Here is a 27,849-nt window from a genome sequence, read left to right as displayed (position 1 = left end):
GGGGCACCTGCCCCTGCAGCCAGGGAGACCACTCCAGGGATGTCACCCAATCTCCACCACAGGACAGCCACCCATGCAGTCAACCTCCCCTTCTGCCCCTCCCCCTGGCACTCCTACAGCAAAGATGCCTCTGCAGCTAGGCAGCCCCCGCAGTTGGGGAGGTCACTGCCGGCAGCCTGAAGCATGGGGCAGCCAGGAGTCACAACCACCCCCCGCTGCCAGAGAGCCCCACCACCACCTCTGTAGGGCAGCAGCCCCCATAAGACAGCCATCGGTGTGTACAGGGAGCATCCCTGCAGCATTCCCAGAGCCCAGCAGCATGGGACAGCCAGCAAACCCCTCCACTTCCACAGGGCAAATGCCCTTGCACGTGTAAAGGTCATTTAAAATTCAAACAAAATTAATTGCTGATATCTACATTTATTGCTATTAGTCATGACAGCACCAGGACATCCCAGTCAGAAATAGGGTTCCTCTACTGGCTTTGTAGAAATATTTAAAGAGACAGTCTTTTACTTGAATAAATTAGAACTTCAATTAAAACAAGTTCCAACAGGCAATAGTAACAGAAAATAGAGGTGAAGAGGAGAGCATTAATGACAAGGGGAAAAGGTACGTTCCTTATTTGTAAGTTTTATGAAACAGACTCCATGACTGTATGTTTGATGTATGACCTTCATCCTAAAACACATCAGTTTGTTGATGAGTTGGTGCATATTTTCACACGTGACACAATAATTCATACAATCAAATTATGGGCTACAGCCTCAGTTGCACAAAAGCTCTTAGAAAGTAAAAGTAGCTTCACGCCACCTTTCTATTCAGATGAGCCTGATGTTGGTCTGAGGGCACAGGTTTGAGCAGCCCTGGGACTGCACTAAATTGTTCCTAGCTACAGCGGTTGCTAAAAGATAATTTTGCAGCTAAGGGTAGGGCCAGGAGAAGGATGAAGATCAGAGTATGATAGCCTAAAACCACCTAGAAATTCATTTATGCTGAAGAAATCTCTGAGTACCTCATTTAAATAGCTTTCAGAATGTTTTGTGCTACTCTTAACATTAATAGCATCCATCTAACTTGTCACATATTGAATAAAAAATTACTCTTCAATATTCAAAATATGGAGTCCATGTACACTGGGTGCAAATTTCACCACTGAAAACTTTTCTCAGCATACTCAATACAAATATGTTTTCAAAATATGCACACTTACGTTTACAGACAGGTGGCCTTCCTTTGTTACTCCATAATCCATCTTCTTGACACACTGCTGTTGCATGTTGACTAGATTCTATCTTGAAGCCCTGGTTACATTCATATATCACTCTACTGCCCAAAGTGAACTCATTACCCATAACTGAACCATTCCCTGGAGATTCTGGAATACCACAAGATACAGCTGGGGGAAAAAAGAGATAGAAATCTGATATCTTCAGGGTTTTTTTTAAATCACTTTTACCCCTTATAAACCAAAAACCATACATGCATACTAATATGTTTATCATCACTGTTGCCAATAATAACTCACATTTTATCCACTTCTGTAAGTTTCTAACAAATACAAGAGTGTTTTTAAAATGGATATATGAAATAAAGTGAAGTCAGTGCAGGTCAAATTTCTTATAAATTATAATTTGGGCAATTCAGTCAATTCTGCATTTACAGTAGATATCATATTATGAGAATAAAGTGACACATGAAAGGCCAACATGCCATTTACTGGCTCAGAATCACGCACCAAGTATCCAAAATTAAATAAGTAGTATCACCTTCTTGCTTACGTCTAGTCATTGACATATAACAATTTGATACATATAACACAGAAATGAAATTTAAATTTAAGTATTATACTTCTAAATATTAAGCAGAAAAGAATACGATTTGATAATAAACTGGAGTTGAAAAAGAAAATCTCTGTCCCATGTCTATTTGCTCAATTGTACACATCAATGCAGCTTTTTAACAGTTTTGCCTCTGCTTGTCTTCTTTGGACTGTGGACTTTTATTTAAAATTTATAAAATCAATATTGGTCAAAAGAATACAAGGGCAGCCTTTAGCAGAAGCCTACTGAACACAAAAGAAGAAACAAATAAAAAAATAATTTGAATTAATGGTATAATTTACCTGCTTCAGTACAAAGGATTAATTTTACAATGCATTGTCTCGGTACAATAAACATAACTCTACAAAGTTGTTTTCATTATTTCAAAGCTGTCACATTTGATGCATTTAAATTAAATACTGCATAGTGCTTGGAATTTGATTACAATGAGACAAACTAGGCAGTATGAAATGATAAATGTGATTCATGTTCTTGGTTAGTGGTTTTTTATTATGTTTACTCCCATCTGGAATATGTCAAATTGCACTCTCAGAAAGAACTGAAAGGATGTGACAAAATGAACTGCTTCCTTAAAAAAAGTCAATGTGAATTTTACAAACAGCCAAACATTAAATTTGCCCCCATTTGTAACAAACTTGACAGCTGGGGAGCCTTTACTTATACCTTTAAATAGGTAGAAATTTGAAATCCTGCCCAGTTTTTCTACTCCCTTAAAACTACCAAACTCTCCGCATTCCCAAGCACAATTACTGTGTAATTTTTTTTTTCTGCTGCTAACAGAATTTTGGCAGGATTTGCCCCTTCCTCTCCCACAAATCCTTTCATTCAAATCTTTTATGTCATGAAAGAACTAACTGTGGCATGGACCCTGAAGGGTTTACTTTGGGATGCAACTGGGTTCATTCTAACTTTCTGTCTGTTTTAATTTTGTTCTTTCCTGGGAGCAAGATATTAATTTCTGATTTAAGCAAAAACATAGGTCTTTATGTAGGCCTAACTTTGTTTTTCCTTAAATCAGTAAAAAGTCTGGGTATAAGCCTACAATATTCAGAAAATTTGCTACGGAATGAAAAAACAAAATTTGTCTCTCTATGTCTGTGTAAACATAGCCTTAAAGAGTAAATGCATGAATCTGCTGCATTTATTTTGTCACCAAATAGCTCTATCAGCAGACATTACTTCCATTCTGGCTTGGTGATAATATTGCAGGGCACTACTTAAGATCCTAGAACTCTAACATCTTCCTAACATTTGCATGACATACTGCAGAATAAAAGGCTTATCATATTCCATTTTATGTTTAAAGTGCTAAAGCTGCATCAAACTGGTCCGTTTGTTATACTAGCCCCAGCTTGTTGTTCAGAATATCAATGCAACAGCTGCACCGTGGTCTTGGTGTCTGCATCTGTGCCTTCCTCTCTTATCACTCCCTGTTCACCATCTTCATACCACCTAAATATCACATCTTAGTCTCTTATTGGGTTTTTTTCTCCCACTCATATAGGAATGCATTTTCTGATCTGTATATTCCTTAGGTTGCTAAGCTACTGCTGCTACAGTAACTGCTAATTATACCAGTACCTTCTGATGCTACTTCAGTTAAAGTCCAACTGACTATTACTTACTCATCTCTCTCGACCAAAAATAGTAGAGTGGAAAGAGGCATTCCTGCTGCTACTGTTTGTCTGATTATTTTAATAGCTTGTAGGCCAATTGTGTCCAAACAAAATATATCAGCCCTTGTTGGCTTGAATAAAATATTATGATAGCAAACACACAGTGACTTTGTGCAGCACTATTTGATAAAAAGAGCTCACTAAAATGGCATTTGGTCATTTAACAGCTCAAAATAGTCAATGCTGTTAAACACATAAGTGCACCGAAGCTGTTCTCAGCGTTCAAAGTGTTTGCAAAAATGACTAAGAACAGTCTAAGAGAGTTGTCCTATTCAATGGCAAACACATATTTCTCAGCTTGATGATTAGAAGTGACTTACTGCCTGTGTCACGAACACGTCCTTTGTACCTCTGTACAAATACTACCAGCTGGGTTATGAGAATTCAAACAATGAATAATGAATAGTTTTTTAACCTTAATTGTCTTCATTTTTCTTATATTGCAGCAAGATATATTTCTTCCAATGAGTCTATAATTAGTACAAGCTGAAAAGCCTATTTACTTCCTGGAAAGCAGGATGCAAGTTCAACTGCTCATAAATTTTCCCCCTCAAAAATATTCTTCTGTTTCTACAGAAAAGCTTTTACTCGACTTAAAAATATCCTTTAGGATTCCTCAATCTAATCACATATAATGTGTGAGAATTTGCAAATACAGTTACTTCAGTGACTCATGCCACAGTAATTATAGTTGAGGTCAGCCACACTAATTTAGGCTATGTTGAGCCAGCAGGAATGTACAGTACAGTTGAGGGCTCTGGTTAGAATGCCCTGCCAGCAGCCTCCTCACCTAAAAAGCAGGTCATCTGTAGCCTACTTCAACTATCACAGTAGTCTGCAAGAAGAGATACAGACTTATAAGAAGCTACTATAGGAATCAAGCTAAACATAAACAGCAATAATCTTATTATTGTTGTTGCCGTTTGTTCAGTCTCCACTTGAAAAAAGTGGGCATAGGAAAAAAAATCTGATCCTAGCATCTTAGCCTGAATTAGAAATGTATTCATATTAATTCATGTTCATATGAAAATGGAAACTGTTGCATTACATGTAAAGAAAAGAACTACACTTCTTTAAAATCAAATTTGATTCTGAACATTATTTGCTGCATAATGCTTGTTTAATTATAAATTTAGCCCCAGGGAATCAGTTTTACAGTATTTCAGACTTAATTAAAGAGATTTTCTTTGCAAATATCCCATACCAATATCTATAAACTGGGTCAAATATGTCTGGCTCTAAATAGTTTTCAAGGAGGACTTGTGTGTTTCAAGTTTCTCCAAAAAATCAGAAAAAAACCTCTTCAGTAAAGGCAGTAATGTCATTCAATTAACATGTTCAAAACCATTCAAATTGGAAAGGCATGACAGGTGAATGAAAGGAACGCACAGATGAAAAGATACAACCTGAGAAGTTTGTCAAGACTTCTACAAGTATGTGGGAGTGGAAACCAGGCCTACTCTTTGGCTGTGTCTACATTACCACCTTCCTTCGAAGGAAGGATGGTAATGAGGCTGTTCAGAGTTTACTAATGTAGTGCTGCTGTGCATAGGCAGCACTTCATTGAGCAAATTCCCCCTCCCCCCCACCACAGCAACTCTGAAGTTTTAAACTTCGAAGTACCAGCATGCGTCTAGCTGTGGTGCACCCACTGGTACTTCGAAGGAAGCTGGTAATGTAGACACAGACTTTTAGACATGGATATTTTATGTTCAGTTTTGGTGCTGGGAACTGAAGGACCTATATTCTCCTGAACTCTGGGTCACTGGAACTGCAACACTTGGAACACTGGAACAACTCTATGACTTGCACTAATCTTATTATTTTTCAACATAGGTGACATCAGGAGGACATCAGGAGGAGAGTAGATATCTGGATATATGGGAACTTTGTTCTACACTGGGCCAAAGAGGGCTCCCAGATTGGCAGATAGATTGCAGTCAAGCTTAGTGTTGAAAATATAAGGTCTTCCTTTACATGGTAGAAAGGACGTATGTAGCTGAGTTAGATCAGACCCCTTCCAAACTCAGCCAAATGGCTGAGCTGGGGCTAACAAATGTTCTGATTATTCCTCTTTGTAAAAATGATCTTGGGTTTGCACCAAACTGCATTTAAGAAATAGGATTCAGAGGGATAATAAATTGATTAGGTAAGTGTTTCTCAACCTTTTTGGTTTTGTTTGTTTTGCTTTGCTTTGCTTTGATTTTTTTTAATAGAGTACCCTTTTTTCAAGAGCTGTGAACATTTTGGAGTTAACCACATCACCGAGTACTCTAGAATTATTTTCCATTTACTAAATAACAACACTGCATCACAACTTTCAAGTTCTTTTGTCCCCATTTAGGCATTTAGGTAACTTTTATGGATATGAGTAAGCCCAGTGAATTCATGCATAAGCTATATAAGCATTTTCAAGATTGTAGAAGACTGTCTTTTCTTTTTTTTCTTAGCAGATCATGGAAACATATATGCTAGCAATGCTTATATCTTACCATGGCAGAGCGGGGCAGGGGAATCCCATTGATACAGTCCATTTTGGTGACGCCTACATGTTGCATTACTTTGGCCAATCATTCTATATCCAGGTTTGCAATAATAATGCACTTTACTTCCAATTAAACCGGTTGTTCTATTTACAGTTCCACCATTCTTCGGGACATTGTTTAAGCTGCAATAGGGAGCTATATTAAATAAAAGAAAAAGGAGATTTAATTGTATTTTTTTAAAAGTTAGAAAAGACAATTAAAACAGCACAATTCACCATGCAACATTTATGAAATTTGTTTGTGGAACTTAAAATTGTATAAAATGAATTTCTGTGTGAAGGGTGTGCTGCTTTTGTCAACATGAACCACAATTTTTTTAAATACAGTAAAACCCCGTTTAGCCTACGTAATCAGGACTGACCAAAGGTCACCTAAGTGAATATGATGGATAACTGGGGAGAGGTGAGGGATATGGGGATCAGAAGAGGGGGCTGCCACCAGCCTGGGGCACAGAGCCCTGGGCAATCCCAAGGAGCTACCCAGGTGGGGAGCTGCTGCCAATCCTGTGACACAGAGCTCTGTCAGGCCCCAGGGCATGGAGCCCCAGCAGACCCTGTAATCGGCTTCTGGCTGCCCCAGGGCTGGCTTCCTAGGCAGGCAGCCACCCCCACTTCCTGCCATCTGCCCTGGGCAAGGAGCTTCAGGCAGTCCATGCAGCATCTGCATAAGGCCTCAGCCAGGGCTTCTGGCTGCCTGGGGTGGTCTGTCAGCTGCCTGGGGCAAGCGTCTAGTTGCTGAAGATCTGGATCCCCAGGCCAGCTGCTTGGGCCAGGCTTCTGGCTGCCAGATGCCTACAAGGATGGGCTGATGGCTGCATGGGGCTGGGGAAGGTTATCAGTCCCCCATTGTCCAACATCCCTTTTATCCCACCACACCCCAGACGGTGTTGGTTAAAATGGAGTGTCGGATAACTGGGGGACAGATAATTTCTTGCAAAAACATTTTTATTCCTTGTCAAGGCATATTGTACTGTAATGCACTTTATTAATAAGTTGAAAAATTAACTACACAACCAAACTCATTTCATAATGCTTACTAAGCAAAATATAAACCTACTGTAAGTTTCTAGAGATCACAGGTATAACTAAGGCTACATGATTGTCACAGAGATGGTGGAAGTCATAGATTCCATGACTTTCTGGCACATTTGGGCCTTCTGCTGTGGCCAATATGGCTGGTCTGGGAGCCACCTGAGCAGCTCAGACAGCACCTGGGTGTCCACATCAGCCACTGCTTGGACCACCTAACCTCCACCCCTGCGCCAGCAGCATCAGCATCAGAAATTGAGTGCAGGAGTGTGTTAAAGACTGGGAGTTGGTGTGTGGGAAAGGGGAATGCTCTGGGCAGTGCCTTCCCCAGGTGATCCCTGGAAGCAACAACATCCTTATTGCTCTGCTTGTAGGCAGAGGTGTGGACAAAGGGTGCTGAGTGTTGCTTCTGCTTCCAAATTCTGCCTAAGCAGTTCCTACTGGCCACTGTTCCCAGCCAATGGGTCCTATGGAAGAAGTGCTCAGTACAGAAGCAGTGCATGCCACAGAGTTGCCTGGCCACTTCTCTGCCTAGGAGCAGAGAGAGGAACATGTCCCTGCTGCTGGAGGCCTGGAGCAGGTAGGGAAACACACAACTCCTCCAGGTAAAGTCCTCCCAGCACCACCAGTGACATGGGCTGGCATCCACACCTGTGGCAGCACTGGGCCTCCCCCTCCTCAGATTTAGTCGGGGTTACATAGTGCACGTCACAGGACACAGTCCATTAATTTTTGTTTCAACAAAATTAGTAATTTTGCCTCCTGAAAAATAATAGAAGAAAAAATGTGTTTTAAATACTCTGCTATGGAGGTTAATAGTCATATAATTCGCTATGTACAGAGGTACTTCTAGGCTCAAATTTCAACTTTGTCTACATCTCTGTAACTTACCTATGATCTATGTTTGGTCGGCCTTTCATGTTCTGAATTGAATCACTTCCTCCTATTATTTTAAGAAGGACTCAGACCCCCCACCATGTTGTTTTTACATCTTTTTCACTGTCCTACTTTACATCCAATTGAAGCCTGCCGCTGCTCAACTGGCTGACATGGTGGGTTTTCAGGATGGAATTAAATATATCTGCTCTTAAATACTAAGGCAGATTCCAACTACAATCAATAAACTCATCTCTCTATACATATGAAGGGACTCCAATACAAATTGCTATAACTACCTAGGAATTATCCCAAAATTCAGTACAATGAACAGGTTTTTGCTGGTAAAAATCTGATACGATTCAAGCCGTACAGGAAATTTTCTCATTGAAAGGCTTCATACAAGGCAAGCGATAGAATATAACCAAATCTTGCTCCTATTCCTTAACAATTGCCTAGATTCCTATGGTTTGGAGTTCAGTGGTAATTATATTCTTAAATACCATTATCCCCTCAAAAAATGGCTTAGGCACTTTGTTTTTCTTCCTTTTTTTCTTTTTTTTTTGAGTCCAAAATATAGGTTGGAACATATTTCAAATGTACATCATACAATTCATTGATACCGAAATCCATAAATTAATAATTTCAGATACAGGACATTAGAAATATCCTTGTATGCATTATTTTACTGTAAGCATTTACTTGCTACAAAATTTATTCATATGTCTGACACAGAGATACAACTGTGCTACCCATCTGTGTTATTTTTATACAATCCTCTCCCACTTCAGCTTTCAATGCTGAGGTATAGTATTTTGTGGGGTTTTCTTTGTTTTTTAAAGACTAAATGTTAACTGTTATCTTCAAAGAGGAAATAATTTTTCTTCTAGCTTGAATTATAGGTTTGCTATCTTGCAAATCCAGCTCCAAAATGAAGGCACAAACACCAGTGAGGGTGAAGAGCTATTTGAATTAAAGGGCAATATTAGCAAAAGAACAAATGGCTGTAAACTGGCCATGAAAAAATGCATGCTGGAAATTGGAAGTTTTTTCTAAAACAACCTCCCAGCAGGAGTTGTGGAGACAAAAACCTTTACCAGTTTTTAGTTGAAGTGTACTAAATTTATAAATGGCATTATTTGAGACTGCAGAGAATGCAGCTCAGTCACTCCAGAAGTTCACTGAAGTCTTTTCTCCCATTTTTCATAAAAAGCAAGCTTTTCTAAAGCCTAAGACCAGTTCAATTTTCCCCCTGATTTTATTTTCAAATTCAATGGACATTTTAGTTCTTGCAACTAGCATGACCTATTACTTTGCTCCCTTAGCAACTTAAACATTTCAAATTTGCATTAGTGCCTGAGAACCTGAAAGTGAAATTGTCTAGAAACTGATAACAAATTAAAGTTGGCAAATATATTTTCATCGTGCACTCCTATTTTCCATTTTATAACACAATATGCAAAATCTGTGCTTTTATCAAAGAAAATTTGAAACAATGATCACAATCTTGTACTAAAAAAGTAGAAAATATCACCTTTTTAATTTCCATATTCATATCAGACTTCGTAAAATACAGTGTTATAGTATGCCGAGCCTTCACCACAACATAATATCCAAGACAATTTTTACTGTTATCTAAGAAATCCTTAGCACTACCCAAGTTTACCTACAAATCCTTCTCCCATCTAATGCACTGATTTTATAACATTTAATAAATAATATCTGTTCTTCCCACTCTCAGGACAGTTTCTGTGATGTTCCTCTGTTATTTACAGATGGGCTGAATCAACAGGGCTTCAGTTTTATTTTGAACTAACTAGTCTCATGCCAGCAGTGGTTCATGTCTACACTCTACTTCTATAGTAAACATCAATTTTTTTTTCCCTCGGGACGGGGAATTCTGGATGAAAGGTTTCAATTCTGTCATACTGCTTATATAGGAAATCCAATTGTGGTTTGAATTTTGGAAAGCAATCATTTGAGTATATTATCTGTGTACATTTGTGCTCCTGGGAATGTAATATGCTCTTGGCATGAAAGTGGGAGACTCCTTTCAAAAGAGGGGCCTTCGATGCATCATGCAGACACAACTGAAGAATTAAATGAAAGATTCAGCATTTAGATTTCTTAGAAACTACAAGCTAATCTGAACCCAGTAACTAGAATCCAAATTCAAAACACCAAGGAAGTGTAACTTCCTACCGATATTCCGTTCAAGGACAGCCAGCAGCAGAGGGACTGGCAATGGCTGGGGATGTGGGTAGGAACCCAGGGATGGAAAGCTGGGGAGCTGTGGCTGGTGCCAGGAAGCCAGAAGGGAGTGGTGTGGCCATGGCAGCTGGGGATCCAGAGGGACTGGGAAGCTGGCTGAGAAGCCAGTGGACTGGAAAGCTAATCAGGAAATCAGCAGATTACCAGTGGGCCAAGGTAGCCAGGAAGCTGGCTAGGAAGCCAACAGGTTTGAAAGCAGGCTGGGGAGTGGCAAAAAGCCAGTGGGGATAAGGATCCAGTGGGAAGCTAGCAACACTGGCTGGGAAGCTGGCAGAGACAAAAATCCAGCTAGGAAGCCAACTGGGGATTGTGTCTGGGAAGCCAGCAGGCCTGGGGAAGTGGCAGGGAGCAGTAGGCTGTAGCAACCAAGGAATGATGGGGCTGTGGCAGCCAGGGAGCCAGGAAGCAGTGGAGCCACACGGGCTGGGGACAGGAAACTGAGACCTGGAAGCCAGCACCTGGGGCTGGCGAGTAGGGGCCAGGAAGAGAAAGCTGGAGGCTAGTGCCAGGAATCTGGTGGTCCCAAAGGCAGGGTTGGGAAGTGAAAGCCAGCAGGCAGTGTTGGGGAGAGGCTGAGAGGAGAGTCAGGGGTACATTGGTCTCCCCTGGTGCAGTAAAATCCCTGGTCTGGGACTGCTGGGGTCCCAAGGGTACCAGGCCAGGGAGGTACAATCTGTAGTAAAATAGGGTTTTTTTTGTTTTGTTTTTCTTTGAAGGTTGTTAGTATAAAGGGAATTCCCCCAGAGAAATCAATAAGCAAGGATCACTTGGTAGAAGGTTCTGTTTAGGCCCAAGCTGAAAATCCTTTACGTTCACAGTGACATTTGGTTACATACTTCAATTAAATGTAGGGCATCACAGAATAATCTTTTTTTTTAAAGTTATTGGAATTTAAACAGGGACAATAAATATTACTTCAACTTACTTTTCAACTAATTCAAGAAACAAAGGGATTAATTTTCTGAAGCAAGATGGTTAACACTAAAAGCACCTAGTTGTGCGAGATAAAGCCTTAAGCAGTGTTAAGTTTTGAATTTGTCAAGGGAGGTTGAAAATGACAGCTAATACAGGCTTAATACAGTTTTCATTTCAGTCAAAAGAGGAACTGTAAAGTGATAGTGACAGTTTTGCAGTTCTAAGAAGATCCTAGTACCTATGTGCTTTGATTATTTGTTTTATTTTCTTCTGGCTTGTAGGAGAATTTGAGAGTATGTTCTTTTCCTTTATGAAAGGATACAAGGACAAACTATATCCAGGATGGCCAAACTAACTGACTCTCTGAGGCTGTGTTTCCACTATGAGATAAAATTGAATGTATTAATATCGATTTATCCTTAATATTGATCTATCCTTACCTCCCAGCTTGCTCCTCACGAAGTTGACTTATTGCTGCCACACTTAATTGGCAAACATTGACTGTTGAAGTAGTGCATTGTGGGAACCTATCTCACAGATCCCTCATCTCTGTAGCATTCTGGGTATGCTTGCTGGTCTTTGACATCATATTCCCACATTGCATTTTTCTCAGACCTCTCCTGTGTTAAACAAATGTCTATTTTTCCCATTGGAAGGAAGGAAAAGGAGGACATCCACAGACATGGCAAAAAAGTAAACATGAGTCTTTTTCTTCCGTAACTTAATTCTCAATTGGCCATGCACTGAGTGTCCCCCCGCCCATGATTGCAAATGATCCCTGAAAATAGTACATGAACCCTCAAAATCTTGAAGAATGAGATGGTAGGAAAGTTTCTGAAAAAAAGAGAGTTGCTGAAGGGAGGGTCTCGGGCTTTCTGGTGCGTTTTAGGGCTTCTGTGCTCATGCTGTTTTCTCAACTGGCCATCCACTGACTGTCCTGCCTCCCGTGACTGCATTCTGTCCCTGAAAATAACACAGGGACCAACTGTATCCTCAAAGTTAGAAAAAAGAGGATAGAAAAGTGTAGGAAAAAGATCTTTGTCTTCCCTCTTTACTACACAGACCTTGCCATTGGGGGGAATAGCAGTGAAATCGCATACACTGAACTTATAGTGGAAAAAGGCCTATTCAGTCAGGGTGGAAAGGGCCTATTCTTAGTAGTATGTATGAAGAGAGGAAAAATAGGTCAGATAAGACAGGGCGGATATGGCCCATTGCCAGTCTTATGTGGAGATGTTAACACCTGGGGCAGAGAAGCTCCTTTTGTAAGGTGCAAGCCACTCCCAGTCTCTGTTTAGTCCTTGATTAATGGAGTCAAATTTGCAAATAAATTGCAGCTCAGAGATTTCTCTCTCCATTTGATTTTTGAAATTTCTTTGTTTCAGGACTGCCACCCTTAAATCTGCTACTGAGTGTCCAGGGATATTGAAGTGTTCTCCCACAGGCTTCTGTACATTACCGTTCCTGATGTCTGATTTATGTCCATTTATTTTTTTACGTAGAGACCGTTCAGTTTGGCCAATGTAAATTGCAGTGGGGCATTGTTGGCACATGATGGCATATATTACATTAGTAGATGTGCAGCTAAAGAAGCCCCTGATGGTATGGTTTTACTGGGACCCCACTCTTTAAATACCCCTCTGAAACCACCCCTCCACTCATGCATCTGATGAAGCGGGTCTTTGCCCATGAAAGCTTATGTCCCAAAATACCTGTTAGTCTATAAGGTGCCACAGGACTTCTTGTTGTTCTCGAAGATACAGACTAACACGGCTACCTCTCTGATACTTATAATGGAAAAAGACACTCAACTGGCCCTCCACCCATGTTTTTGAGGGTCAAAGCATGAAGAAAGATAGGAAATGTTAGGAAAGAGATTTTATGACAGAAATGTCAAAGCATCAGGTGTATGTAATGGACAGAAAGACTCTGAAAATATTTTGGGGGGGTAGCTGGGGTCTGTGGCAGAAAAGCCACTTGAAATATTTAAGTAATTGAAGCAGTCCTCTTGAATATCTTAGCCACCAGGGGAGACTTCACCCTGGCTTCAGTAAGCCCCCAAGTATCTTAGCTGCCAGGGGAGAGTTCCCTATGAAAGGAGCAAGCCTTACTAGTCCCTTGCTAGGCGTATGGGGGAGGGGGATTCAATGCATGGTCAGTTGAATTATGCCCCCTGAATATCTTAGCCGCCAGGGGAGACTTTCCACCTGCAGCAACAAGCTCCCATAAATCTTTCCTGTCCTTGAAGCCCTAACCACACACAAGTCAGGACACAGTGTTTCCTGGAAGCATGGTCAGCACTGAATGTCAGGCACATCCTTTTATTGAGTTGGGGGGCTTCACATGTAATGTGGCTCAGTGAAGGAAAGATCCCAACTGTGTGGTGTCTGTGAGGGATGGGGGGAGGGTTCATGCACAAATGTAAACAGCTGAGGAGAAGTTCCTTGGCCTTTTACACAAGCATGACCCTCACAACAACCTTGTTGCCCCATGTTGCAGCAGGGCAGTGTCTGGCACCAGTCAGCACAGAAAAAAAGGGTACAGAGAGAACGATGAAATCCGTGCAGGGGCTATTTGCAATGGGTAGATGTGCTCTCAGCACTAATAGCAAAGAAAGAAAGACATTTCTCAGGCTCTCATACAAACATGAGCCCCCACCCAAATGCTTCCTGGTCCGGATTTGAAATTCACAGTCTTCCTGTTACCGAATACCTGCACACCTGGAAAGCAACAGACAGAGCAGAGTGCTGAGGGACACTTTGGGTTACATACGGGACACCTCTGGAGGCTAATAAATTCAATTTTAAGGTGTGGTGCTTCCACACTGGCTTTTAATTGAAATTTGAATTTGAGCATGATGCTATACCCATCAGGTACCTACGATACTGCAATATTGATATTAGTTCTCCCTAAATTGAGCTAATGGTATTTACAGTCAAGACAGTCACACAATAACCTCAAGCTAACTGCCTTACTTCTAATGTGTCTCATGTGAGTCAAACATGACAATCTGCAGAAGTTGGAGAACCCTGCTCCATCTGAAACCCTGAGCCACAGCAGGTCCTCCCACAGGGCTGAAGACATGAGACCCTCCTCTCACCTGTGAGGAAGCCCCTGACCGACCACTCCACTAGAAGACAGTGTCCCAGTCCCTCCCCCACCCACCACCTACCAGTCTGGTAGTCGGAGAATGCAAGGAGCTCGGGGGAGGGGAGGAGTGCCACACACCACACTTTAAAGGTAAAAGAGTCATATATGGATCAGAAGCACAGTTTGCCCCACCCCCACCCCTTGAATAACAGAGTATCTGAGTCTTCCCAAACAGCAACCTTAATGAAACATAACACTGGTGAAAGGTATGCATCTGAACGACACAAAATATGCAAACATACTGGAAACTTTTTTTCTGTTGTTCTTGTTATTTTATGCATTATAGTAGGATCAAGGGACCAGACAAAGACTAGAGTCCCATTGTGCCAAGTATCCTCAGTAGTAGGCATCCTTCAGTCTGTATAGACTATGGATCGCGCCCTTTAAAGTTTCAATTGAGGACTTCATTTACAGCGTCTATTGTGACTATAAAGACCCACATGAGAGTGACAGTCCTTGCTGCATCTCTTGCAGATGTAGTGGGTGTCTGGCAAGTCCTTATTGTGCTTTCTGTGCGCTCGCTTCTCCTCTGCTAGCTGTCTGATCTTCAACTCGCCCTTCTGAAGGCCCTTGTGTAACCCCTGCCTCCATCTGCTGCAGTCGTCTGCTAGATCTTCCCAGTTGTCCAGTTCGATGTCTACCTCTCTGAGGTCTCTCTTGCAGACATCTTTGTAATGCAACTGGGGGCGTCCGGAAGGTCTTTTGCCAGAGGCTAGCTCACCATACAGGATGTCTTTTGGAATCCTTCCATCGTTCATCCTGTGGACGTGGCCAAGCCAGCGGAGTCGACGCTGCCTGAGGAGGGTGTGCATGGTTGGGATTCCAGCTTGCTCGAGGACGGCAGTGTTGGTCACTCCGTCCTTCCATGATATTCCAAGGATGCGCCTGAGGCAGCGCAAGTGGAAGACGTTCAGCCTCTTTTCCTGGCGGGCATACAGGGTCCAAGTCTCGCTGCCATAAAGGAGGGTGCTGAGGATGCAGGCTCTGTAGACTTGCATTTTGGTGTGAGTGTACAGCTTGTTGTTATTCCACACTCTCTTGCTGAGTCTGGACAGAGTTGTGGCCGCTTTTCCGATCCTCCTATTTAGCTCAGTGTCCAACAACAGGGTGTCAGTGATGGTGGACCCGAGGTAAACGAACTCATGGACAACCTCTAACGTATAGTTGTCAATGCTGATTGATGGGGATTCAGCAACATCCTGACCGAGTACGTTCGTCTTCTTTAGACTGATGGTAAGCCCAAAGTCCTTGCACGCTTTGGAGAACTGATCCAGCAGTTTTTGAAGCTGGTCTTCTGTGTGAGACACTACAGCAGCATCGTCTGCGAACAGCATGTCTCTGATGAGGACTTCTCACACCTTAGACTTAGCTTTCAGCCTTGCAAGGTTAAACAGTTGCCCATCAGATCTTGTGTGCAGCAAGATGCCCTCTGTTGAAGATCCAAAGGCATGCTTCAGGAGGAGCGTGAAGAAGATCCCAAACAATGTCGGAGCAAGCACGCATCCTTGTTTGATGCCGCTCCTGATTCTGAAAGCATCCGATAATGCGCCGTCATATTGGATGGTTCCTCTCATGTTTTCATGGAACGACTGGATCATCTTCAGTAACCGTGGAGGACAGCCTATCTTGTGGAGCAGTTTGAACAGACCATCCCTGCTGACCAAGTGAAAAGCCTCGGTCAAGTCGATGAAGGCTATGTAGAGTGGCTTTCTCTGCTCCCTGCACTTCTCCTGCAGCTGCCTTAGAGAGAAGACCATGTCAACGGTAGACCTCTCTGCGCGGAATCCGCACTGCGATTCGGGGTACACCCTCTCAGCAATCTTCTGGAGTCTGCCAAGTATCCTACAGATACACTAAAAAGAAGATAATCCATGTCCCAATGCTCTTGAAGTCCAAACAGGAAGACAAGAGATGGATGAAACAAATGGGCACACAAGATAACTGTAAGACAGCACCTCACAGTATGCAATGCAGAGGGAGGAGGGAGATGGAGGAGAAGCTAGGACTGGGAGCTTCAGGACAAGAAGCCACTGGGGCTGGTTGGGTGTGGTGTCTGGCACGGGGGAAGAGACTAGGACTTGTTGACGGTTCCTATTTAACAACTGAGAGCTTGCCTTTGCAAACCTAATTATGTTATTTTCATATAACAATGGAATGTGTGTGGGCAATAAAATATATATTTATAATAGTCACTTACTAGCAACAGGAGTAGATCAGACCTACTTCAAAGTTTCTACAGAAGTACCAGAACCCCTGCTAGTCATATCACTTTAATTCTCAGGCCCCACAAAGTTAATTGGGAAAGAAGTCATGGTTAATCAGTATGTCAGAAACCGATCTTACAGTCTTCAAGCAGCTGAAAGTCCCTCTTAAGTGAAGTGGAGTTTTGCCCAGGACAGGACAGGAGTATAGGATGATGACAATATAAACAGAAGAACTTTTTAAGTAAACATCAGAATCAATATTTTTAAATGATTCATCATTCTTTAAGGTCAAGTAGGTTAGCAATTTTTGTTTGCGTCTAAATCAGGCATTAGCAATAAGTGGCTACAGTTTGCCAGAGTTAGCCCCTAGTGGGGTGCCAGATGCTTTATTTACCTGAGTATCCACAGATGAGTATCCACAGATATGGCTTCTCATGGATCCTGTTGGCTATGGTTCACCAGGTAAACAAAGCTTTTGGCATACCACCAGGGGCTAATCTAGTGAACTGTGTCTGGCTTGCAAAGCTGGCTTTGCACCCCCAATATAAATGATATAAGATTAAAAATTAACATATTTATTTTAAACCTTTAGTAAAGCTTATAAGTAATATTACCTGTTAAAAGGGTGGAAAAGAGTTTATCGGTTTTTTTATGTCTTAAATCCATCTGTATTTACTCTATATAGTTCAGTAAATATTCAAAATGTAATCTTGCTATTAAACTCAATTCCCATTTGTCTTGAGGATGCTGAATGCTGAACACTTTGCAGGATCAGACACTAACAGAGTAAGTGCAGAAGCAAGTATAAGGCAATAAATCAAAATATCTAAAGGCTTAAGGTGAGTTAGTGCCAGAGGAAATGTCAATCTCAAAGTTGCAACCACAAACACTTTCACTCCATTTCTGTGTTTCAATGGGAATCACTGGGATAGAACGCTTATAATGTATTCCAACCTCATACTTACAACTACAGAGATAAAATACTTTTCTTCTCCAATCTGACTTCTGAGACAGGATTTGCACTGACTACATGAGAGGATTAGCAGGTATGAGTGCAGTGATGCAGGAGTACAATTGTCTAAGAACAATAAATCTACCACCCACATAAATGATGAAGTATAAGAAAGTCATTCCACTGACCTGAAATAGGGCTACATTTATAGATTTAATTCACTTTTCTCAGCGACATAGCAGCAGAGATATTTCAAGTTCTCTTAAGTATTAATGTTTTCTTCAAGGTAACATATTTGTACATTTTCAGTTCACTTATAGCCACAATGCCCACTTGTCAGTTTTGTCTAGTAGCTGTGTCAGTGCAAGGATATTAGAGAGACAAGTTGGGTGAGATAATACTTTTTCTTGGTCCAACTTCTGTTGGTGGGAGACAGGACCTTTCAAGCCACACAGAACTCTTCTTCAGGTCTCAGAAAGGTACTCCCAGCACCGCAGCAAAATTCAAGGTGGTAAAGATTTGTTAACCAACAGTAGGTAGCAAATATTGTAAGCAGTTGTGACAGGATGTGCCAGGCCCTTTGAGGCCTCATGCTGGCAGCTTTGCAGTCCTTGCACACCAGGAAAAGGAACAATGTAGGTGTGTCCTCTTAATTTGTCTAGAAAGGCTGCAGGAAGCAGACAATCTGAGCTCAGATGGCTCATTTAAAAAGAGTTACTGGTCTTAAGCAACACAGTAACTACCTGAAGGGTAAAGAAGTCATTGAAGACTGAGGTTCCCTGGACAAAGAGACTGGTGAGGAACCCATCTCAAGCAGGGCTGTGAAATTTTCTAAGTGCCGAGGCCTGGGAGAGAGAATCCAGAGTAAAAGTGGGCAGAGACTGTTGCAAGCTCTACAGGCAAAGAAGCCTGAAGGAAAATACTGAGAAATCAGGACAGAGATTGAAAAGCTCTTCACTTAAGGAGGCCTGGTAGAGACCTGCTTAAACAAGGAACAGACAGAGAACCCAAAAAAACGATGGAACAGTGTGGGAAGCATACCAGGGAATGCAGCGGTAGCAACTAGCAAAGAAAGCAGAACATGGCTTTCACTTATAGGTTATCTGGGTTAGGACCTGGAGAAATGGGTAGGCCTATGTTCCCTTAGTGGCAACTAGCAGAGTAGCCAAAGCCCCAGGAGGGTTTTGGTTTTGATGTGGATGCCAAGATAGGGACTAGAGTTTAAACAAGTCTGGAGATGGACCTGAAGACTTTGAGAAGTCCAATTATTTGATGGATTGTATTACTCTGGAAAGGGCTCCTTCATATCTCTTTACACAATTTGTGATTTCACTAGTAGGCTGAGCCTCTAGAGACCTGCCAAGGGGTACTGGGAACATTAAAAAAAAAAGCACTCACAAGAAATGAGTATATTCCCAACCCTGACTGCTCCCTCACCCTCTCCTCCCTGGTCACATGGACTACTCGAGGTAAACTGTCCCTTAATACTTCTGCCATCATAGGGCAAACAGTGTGATTTAGGGGTATCTTATGGACAAGATCTGTAGCCCACTACTCCTCCCTTTTTGTCCTATGACTGCAGATGTGTCCACTCTAACTCGAATGGCTCCTTACAGTATGTGCTAGCTACTTATAAATACTAAACTAGGTATTCCACCTTGCATTTTGCTGTAATGCTGAGAGTACCTTTCCAAAACCTAAAGAAGAGTTCTGTGGGGTTTGAAAGCTTGTGCCTCTCACCAACATAAGCTGGTTCAATGAATGCTATCACCTTATCCACCTAGTATAAACCAGGAGAATGGCCATTTGGCTTGTCATACTGCAGAGCTCTAAGACACATCACTAGTCAACCAATGTGTAGCCAGCAGCTGCACAGGTATACATTGGTCTGCATTTGCAAGATCATACATTTCCTTTCACATAACATAATCTCTTGCTGGATCATTTAAAACACTTAAGATGAGATTTTTAATGCTGCCCAAGGCATTTGGATACCCTATTTCTAAATGAAATTACTTTGAACAGAATGTCAAAATCCCTTAGGTCATTTTGTAAATCTCAGCATTAGAGTTTACAATGTGTTGGTCTGTAATTACTCAGTTGTAAGGTCTAATTGTCTATCATCCATTTTTAAAGTAAACAAGCACACTATTATATTTGTTTATTATATATGTCATATTATAGGAGATATACTAGTGTAAATTTGGTATGCTGTGGTGATGAATCAGATCCATTTCTATCTTTTAATTTCTGATGGTACCCCACAATCTTTAATATTTTTTTCCTCATGACACTTCTGTGAAGTAGCAAAATGCCACTGACACAATTTTACAGATGGAGAACTAAAGCTGAGGCAGATTAAGGCCTATATGGATGTATGGACTCTGTGTTGTGAAGCAGGGTGCCACAACACCTAATTTTAGGCATTTAAAAATCACTACAGTGATTAGCTAGGTGCTTAGACTCCAATACAAACAATGGGGAGAGAGAGGTACAATCCACAAAAGTCAACACACCAGGAAGGAAGCTGCCTAATTGATCCACACAAAAATGCAGACCAAAGGGTTGTATGCTGTTTTCCATCCCTCTCAGAGAATTAGGTGCTTAAGTCAAGGCTTCTTCTGCAAGCAATTCTATGAGGCTCCTGCTGCAGTTAGATACTTACACTATTTTAGCAAGGGGCAGCAAGTGGTGGGAGAAGAATAACTTACTTCATTACTTTCAGACTGGTGATCAAAGAACTCAACTGGAGTGTAGGAAACTGCCAGTTCATGCCCCCTGCCCAACCCGCCCCCCCATCTTAAGGGACAGAAGGGTTTGAACAGAGCTCTGCCATCTCACCAATTAGTTCTCTAACTACTAAGTTATGGGAAAAATCTTGTGTTGTATTTCCTGATGAAGCTGTTGTACTGTGACTAGATAATAAACTAGTCTTTGGAGAATCTCCAAAGAGTCCTGGATTCTGGCTCTCTCAGATCACAGGAAACTGATCTAACAACCAAATTATAGTCTTTGAAAGACTGTTCTCACTTTCTCTCCCACACATAGTCAATTATTTACCCAACATTGCAATATCTTCACCTGGAGAGACAGACGGATTCCTATCTTTTCCCACTAAAATTCCCATGTCCCAGTGGTTACGGCTGTCAGCTGACATGTAGCAAAACACTCTTCAGGTGCAGGAGATTTGAAGTGTGTGGGAGGGTCTCTCATGTGTTGGGTGAGTGTCTTAACCACAGGCAATGCATTTCACAAAATAATTAAAATGATCATCAAATATAGTTGTCCCTGGTTCCTACTGGCAGATTTGCTGGGTGTACTCCAATATTTCCTATTTTTAACATGTTTTTCTCTCCATTGCTACTACAGGATTCACACAGCAATAGGGAGAAAATGACTGCCCATAAATGAGGAAGGAATGAAAAGAATTGTTTACATAAGATGTCAAATGAAAGAACTAAATAATCCAGAAAAAACATATTTCCCAACTGTTTCCACTATACTCTGGGTGTCATTATTACAACTTTGTTACAAAATGTAAAACAGAACTGTGAATGTTAAACTTCCTGGTTTCCTTTTACATTTCACAATGGTACAAACAGAGGTTTGTTAAATTAAAAAAGAGAGTCTTCTTTTGTGTCAGTTAATTCAGGACATGTAATACAAAGGTCATCAATCAAGCATGTGTTAGTCATTTCAGAACACGTGGGGGGGGTCCGTAGAAAAAATTGTTACCCCGCTACCAAGAGACAGATCCAGTATAATAATATTTGTCTAGAAAAAATATAATTTTAGATCATTTCAAAATAATTTCAAGAGTAAATAGCTTACGTATGTACGTTAATTAATAATTTGGTGATGGAAACATTACTTTTCCTAAAGCTTCCATCACAAAAAGGAGAATTTGCTGCTGTGAACTGAACCCAGTTTTTACCAAATTATAGTTTGACATACTTTGTGCATGGACATGTTTGGAAAAGCAAGGGAGGAGAGAAAGCAGGCAGTAAGTCATTAGTATAGGTTCATCATTATGAGGGAAGCCTGCTGGCTCAAGTCACAGCTGCCATGGCATCAATAGCCATTTTGGGATCCTTTATTTTTCCCCACTTCCAAGCCATTGAACTTCCTCATTAAGATTCAATCCAGTCATTTATGAGGCTGTTTGCTGTTATTCTTCATTCATGCTGCTTGTCCCCATGGCCTCTGGTATAAAAGCTACAGACGTGGGAAGAAAGATGCATGCTTTCAAGACTAGCTCTCCGTGAAAGAAGGTCAGTGTTATAATTTTCCTGAAAGATATCCCTGAGGGAAGGGCTGCAGCCAGGGCTGGTAATTGGTCTCCTTCCCTACACTCACTCTCTTTCCCTCTCATATTGCAAAGACACACAATTATTTCTCATTTCTCAGATAAAATCTACAGGTGATTTGGGGCTCTTTATGCTCCCACACTAGAGAGATCCTCCCCAGTTGTTCCTCTTTTTTAGCCCCAATAGCAAGGAAACTCATTTGGCACTGTGAGACAGGAGGAAGGCTCTCTGAATCTATGTCTCTTATACACTCTATTGGGGAGAATTTAGCTCTGAATAAAATATTTCTGAAGTGAAAAAAATGTTTTTATTAGCTACCTTGAAAGATACACAGCCATGTAAGGCTCAAACACAGATACAATATGTTTTAAAGACGTAAGTAGTAAAAAAATCAATGAAGACAGACTTTTCGTCCCCATGTATTCTGTGTTAAATATCTAGAGCCCAATGGGTGGGATGGGAGGAGTGTTATTTTATCCTGCAAATGGTGGCAAGGCTACGTGGATCCACATATAGCACCAAATCCTATTCTGGGCTTTCTGGCGAGGTTGACATCAATGACAATGGAACTATGCTTATTCCATTAAAAACCTGGAGGCTGGAATTTTGCAAAGTATACGGCATCGAGCCCCTGTACAACAGTTTAAAGAGAAATATGAAGGATATGGCATGTTTGGGCCAGGGGCAAGTAACTCCTGCTGTGCTTCCCTCATGTGCCCCTTGTAGTAAAAGGATCAGTTGAATGAAGAAGCCTTTGGTGATTGTCAGCACAGCACTTCTGTGGCTTGTTAAGTAAACCTCCCCAATAACCATCACTAAGTAATAGTTACTCAGCACACAGTTAGGGCAGACTCTGCAAAGAAGAATTGTCTCCACAGCTCTACATGTCAACAACCCTCTCGAAAAAAGTAGCACAACAACTATTCACACAGCTGGATATATAGGTGATATGAGCTGCGTCTACACGTGCACGCTACTTCGAAGTAGCGGCAGTAACTTCGAAATAGCGCCCATCACGTCTACACGTGTTGGGTGCTATTTCAAAGTTGAAATCGACGTTAGGCGGCGAGACGTCGAAGTCACTAACCCCATGAGGGGATGGGAATAGCGCCCTACTTCGACGTTCAACATCGAAGTAGGGACGTGTAGACGATCCGCATCCCGCAACATCGAAATAGCGGGGTCCTCCATGGCAGCCATCAGCTGGGGGGTTGACAGATACTCTCTCTCCAGCCCTTGCGGGGCTCTGTGGTCACCGTGGGCAGCAGCCCTTAGCCCAGGGCTTCTGGCTGCTGCTGCTGCAGCTGGGGGTCCGTGCTGCATATACAGGGTCTGCAACTAGTTGTTGGCTCTGTGTATCTTGCACTGTTTAATGAAAGTGTGTCTGGGAGGGGCCCTTTAAGGGAGCGACTTGCTGTTGAGTCCGCCCCGTGACCCTGTCTGCAGCTGTGCCTGGCTCCCTTATTTCGATGTGTGCTACTTTGGCGTGTAGACGTTCCCTCGCTGTGCCTATTTCGATGTTGGGCTGAGCAACGTCGAAGTTGAACATCGACGTTGCCAGCCCTGGAGGACGTGTAGACGTTATTCATCGAAATAAGCTATTTCGAAGTTGGGTGCACGTGTAGACGTAGCCATGGTGATATAAATAGAGTGGTTTAGGATTCTTTCACTCAAGCCTGCTGTGTTTCAATGCATTTTAGGCAAAGCACAGCATTTTTATTTAGGATGTACTTAACTGGTACTTTTGCTCATGTTATCATTCAATATGCCTGAATCTCACACCTCTGTAAATCATCATTTTATTTATACAATAAATTTTATGCACTTTGTATTTACAAAGAGAGAAACAGATACTTTTCTGTCTCCCTTTCTTGATCTGTCAGATTAAGATATTACTAATTACCCTTCTCAGGAAAGCACATCAAGATCCTCAGATGAGGGTGTACTATGGTGATCCAATGCAACATGCATTCACTCGCTATAGGTGTGGTGGGCGCCACATGAAACCCATCAGGAAAATCATCTGGTGGGCCACGAGACATTTTGCTGACACAGACTGTCTGCACACCTGGCACCCCACAACTCCCAGTAGCCGCAGTTTGCCATACCTGGGCACCAGAAGTTGTGGGAACCAGTGGCCAGCATGTCCCTGGGACTCATGCCACTTCCCTTAGCTCCTATTGGTGAGTGAACTATTGCCAGTGAGAGCTGAAGGGGGCAATACTTGTCGATGGTCAAGATCAGGAATATGTCCTGTGATCTGCCACTGGATTAACCCTGATAAGCTGCATGTAGGTCACTGGCCACAGGTTGCTCACCACTGCTCTACATACTATTGCAATAATTTCTGTAAAAAATTATGCCTTGTGAATATCATTTGAAAACTATGAACTCACTGGTCAATAATATAATGCTGAAATGTATTTAATAACATTATATGTAAAGTCACAAATATAAGCTGAAATGATAACTGAAGTGTGTTTACCAGACAAGTCATGGTGTGGGGACATAAATCAGTTTCTTAAAGACAAAGGACAAGCCAGCATCACTGGACAGATATCATCAAAGATAACAGGCAATCACCAATCAAGTGGCCATTTTTTGGCCAAAAGGAGGGCAGAAACAGATTTATCAGCATATTACCGAAAAGAAAATAAATACACCTCTTTCACCACAGGACTCCATGTCTCTGTCCACACAGTAGGAATGAACTTTAGGGATAACCCTAATAATAATGCATTTCAAAGGGTGATTGTATTATAATAGTCACTGGCAAAACAACACAGATTCTCTCTTTCTCTCTAACAAGACAAAGGAGCTTTGGGAAAGGACCATGGCAACATAATTTGATCAGCCCTGTTTCTAGGAACACAAGAAGGATTTCACATTGAATAGGGTCTAGTTTGGTAAGTTTTACTAGAAAATATTATTTTTACTTCCCTTGTAACCATTTCTGACTATAATGCCTTATACTTGTAATTTACTTAAAATCTCCCTCTATGTAGTTAAATACATTCGTTTATTTTTTAAATAAAACCAATCCAGTGTTGTGTTTAAACTGAATTGTTTGGGGAACTCCAGTTAAGGATCAAAGTGCTGAACAACTTTTGAACACCTTAACAGGAACAATGATTTTCTATTATCTGAACTGTCCAGGTGAGGCCGGACAGTGCATAACATATCTTTTTCCAAGAAGAAAATTCAGGAATGGGAGTGATTGGAGTCCCCCTGCACATGGCAACCATGGCTGACCAGAATGTTGCTGACTGATAGCAGCTCTACACAGACACTTGGTGTGAGCTGCATGCTGGAACAGGTTGGGAGCTACAGCAGAAAAACATTGAGAGGTATGAAAGATGGCATGGTCTGCAGTGCTAAACTGGTCTTTACCCAAGAATGTGCCAGAAAACTACATCAGATTTATTATTTTCAGAGAAGCAGTCAGTTGCAACCAATTACTCTTAAATTGTTACCAATCACTTTGTGTAAACAAAGCATAATTTAATACACGCATGTAACAGTTACTGACCTGAGTAACGTATCTTGAATCCCTTTTTACTGGTTGCATGGTCAGTTGACCAGCGAAGATATAGCTGATTATTTCGGCTTGTGTAGTTTAGTTGTCCAGTGTGATTTCCACTTAAAGAAACCAACAAAGGGCTTTGCCCAGAAGAACCTTTAGAATCAGGGAAAATGCATGTTAATTAAAAAATAATGTAGTATGATACAGACTAGTGACAAAAGACTTTTGAGCTAAGCTTAATGCTTCTAGTGCTACAAGTAGAGCTTAAATGAAAGAAAATGACCACAAATCATTCCTAGTATAACTCCATTGACTTCCACAGAGTTGTAAGGGAGATGAATTTTGTCAAAAGCATCTTTACTCCCCAAAGAAGAAATGCTAGAAAATGTGTCTAAGACTGACAGTTGGTAATTATATTATCCTCCCACCTCCCCCCCAACCCTACCACCCCAACTGAGTGTCAATAGTTGGATTCAGTTAGTGAGTAAAACAAGAAAGAATTACATCAGGAGCATTCCTCATTCTCAATTGTATGTTTTTTAAAGAAAACAAACACATTGCTCAAGCCAAGGGGAAAGTCCAGGGAAGATGTGTGCTGAGTACCGAGAAGATATAAAGAATCTTAATAGATGTGCCCCACAAATTACCTCTTCCTCAGCACAGGGGAAGCTTACAAAGAGAAAACTGGCAATTTGAAAATGTTTTGTTTTTATAATAAAACATGGCAAATTGCTGATGAATATTTGTTATAATAACTGTAGATATTAAAAGATCAATTGATAAAAAATGTGAATTTTACATTTACAGCAAAACACTTTAAACCATTTGATAATGATGAATATCCTTTGGGGTGTCTTGGGAAAATGATGAGAATATGTCCAAAGTGTCTATTAATCAGTTGTGCCTTACAGTGTTCTTACACAATAAAGGTAGACATGAGAACAATCTCCAAATATATAAAAGTATGTTAGGATGTAGTCTTGGACCAATTGTCCTCATTAGTCAAAGACAGCACAATAATCGTTAATCAGCTTAAACTGAGCAGGAGAAAATAGTTTAGGTAACACTAGTAACATTTTGTGAGAACAAAGAGAAAAGAATCTGTGAAATCATCTTTCCCGGATGTACTCAAGAGTTGTGACTCACTTTCTTCTATGATATAAAGGGAATGGACTTGATGTCTGGTAAGAAAGTGCTTGGACCTTAAATATAATATAAACAAATGGTATTTCAGTCCAAGAGAATTGTCTGAACAAGAATGGCAACATTACAAAGATGATGTGCTGAATTTTGTGCTCAAATGTTCACACATGATTTTCAAAAGTTGCATGTGATTTCTCAGCACAGAATATGCCCCCAAAATAGTAAAACAACTCCTCCACTATTATCTAAACTCAGATGGCAATAATCTAAGGTGTAATTTATGGGGATCTAATGATACAATTTTTTCAAGAGTTAGGCTCACAGTGAAATAATAAAGTCATTTATCAAATTTCTTTAAAGATAAAATAAAGTTTCAACTCAAATTTGCATTTTTAAATGTCTCTAACAGGACAGTCCTATGAAAATTAATCAACTGATTTTTCAAAAATATTATAATTGAAAAAAACCCACTGGGTACCAAATCTTATCTTAAAGCAAATTAGTCAATTGGATGCTCCAAACACACCTTTGTCTGATGGCACCAGCATTCTGAAAATTGGGTTTGTCTCATATCTACATTGATTGTGTCCCTTTATATGATAGTTAAATAATCCTTACCATCAAATATCTCCAGTTCATCAAACTGTTTTTCACTCTGAAACATTTCTACAAAAATAGAGATGTTATGGCTTGGTTCAACTTTAATAGTCCAGGAGCAGGTCTGAGAATTGGGGTAGTTGCCTGGGTAACCGGGACTGAGGATCACGCCGGATGATTCTGTAAGTATCTCATTGTCTGGGCATTGTGCTAAATAAAAATAAAAATTAAGTAAATACTGTGTTTGCCTTTTCATAACCTTTAGTATTTTTCAGATTTATAAATGAAGACTTCAGCATAAATTTTCAGATTTTGGTGCCTTTAAATCATACTATCGTGATACACTAAACATGGGGATACTTTCAAAGGGCTGGCATACTGGTAAAAGAGTAATTGGCTGCAGACAGGGTTCTGGATGCTGTCTGCACCCTGGGCACTGTGGCCTCAGTGCACCCAGACCACAGCCCTGGTGTTCAAGCATCTGGGCAGATCATTCCCAGCTGCACACCGCGGTGCTGTTGTGGCTGGGCAGGATGATCCCTGCCACCCTGGCCAGGTCTAGAGCTCAGGTGGCCAGGCAGTGTGGTTCCCACTGCCCTGGCCAGCCCTGGGGATGCAGCAAACAGGCAAACACTGTAGTCACACTCCCAGCTGTGAGGTACCACCACATCTCCCAAGCCCCTGCCCTGAGTCTCCACAGAACTCCCGCTTCCCCTGAAAGGGACAGCTAAGCCTGAGGAATCGCCCACTGCAGGAAAAAGCTCTGCATTCCTCAGCCTTCCATTGCTGCCCCAATCATTCCTCATTCATGGATGGA

The 27,849-nt window shown here is 41.3% G+C and overlaps 1 protein-coding gene across 1 annotated transcript in view; it reads right to left on the bottom strand.

Moving 5' to 3' along the window:
* CSMD1 (CUB and Sushi multiple domains 1) overlaps positions 1-27,849 on the bottom strand; it is a 1,701,396-nt gene that overhangs the window by 146,382 nt on the left and 1,527,165 nt on the right. The window contains exons 47-50 of the mRNA XM_074989136.1: positions 27,054-27,242; positions 25,299-25,445; positions 6,013-6,201; positions 1,214-1,399 (exon numbers count right to left, since the gene is read on the bottom strand). Of these exons, the coding sequence (XP_074845237.1) occupies positions 1,214-1,399; positions 6,013-6,201; positions 25,299-25,445; positions 27,054-27,242 (711 nt within the window). The remainder of the gene's footprint in view (positions 1-1,213; positions 1,400-6,012; positions 6,202-25,298; positions 25,446-27,053; positions 27,243-27,849) is intronic.

The sequence above is a fragment of the Carettochelys insculpta genome, chromosome 3 (genome assembly GCF_033958435.1).
Source record: "Carettochelys insculpta isolate YL-2023 chromosome 3, ASM3395843v1, whole genome shotgun sequence".
Lineage (NCBI taxonomy): Eukaryota > Metazoa > Chordata > Testudines > Carettochelyidae > Carettochelys > Carettochelys insculpta.
The sequence above is the reverse complement of the archived record's forward strand: the minus strand, read 5'-3'. Positions and strand labels throughout refer to the sequence as shown.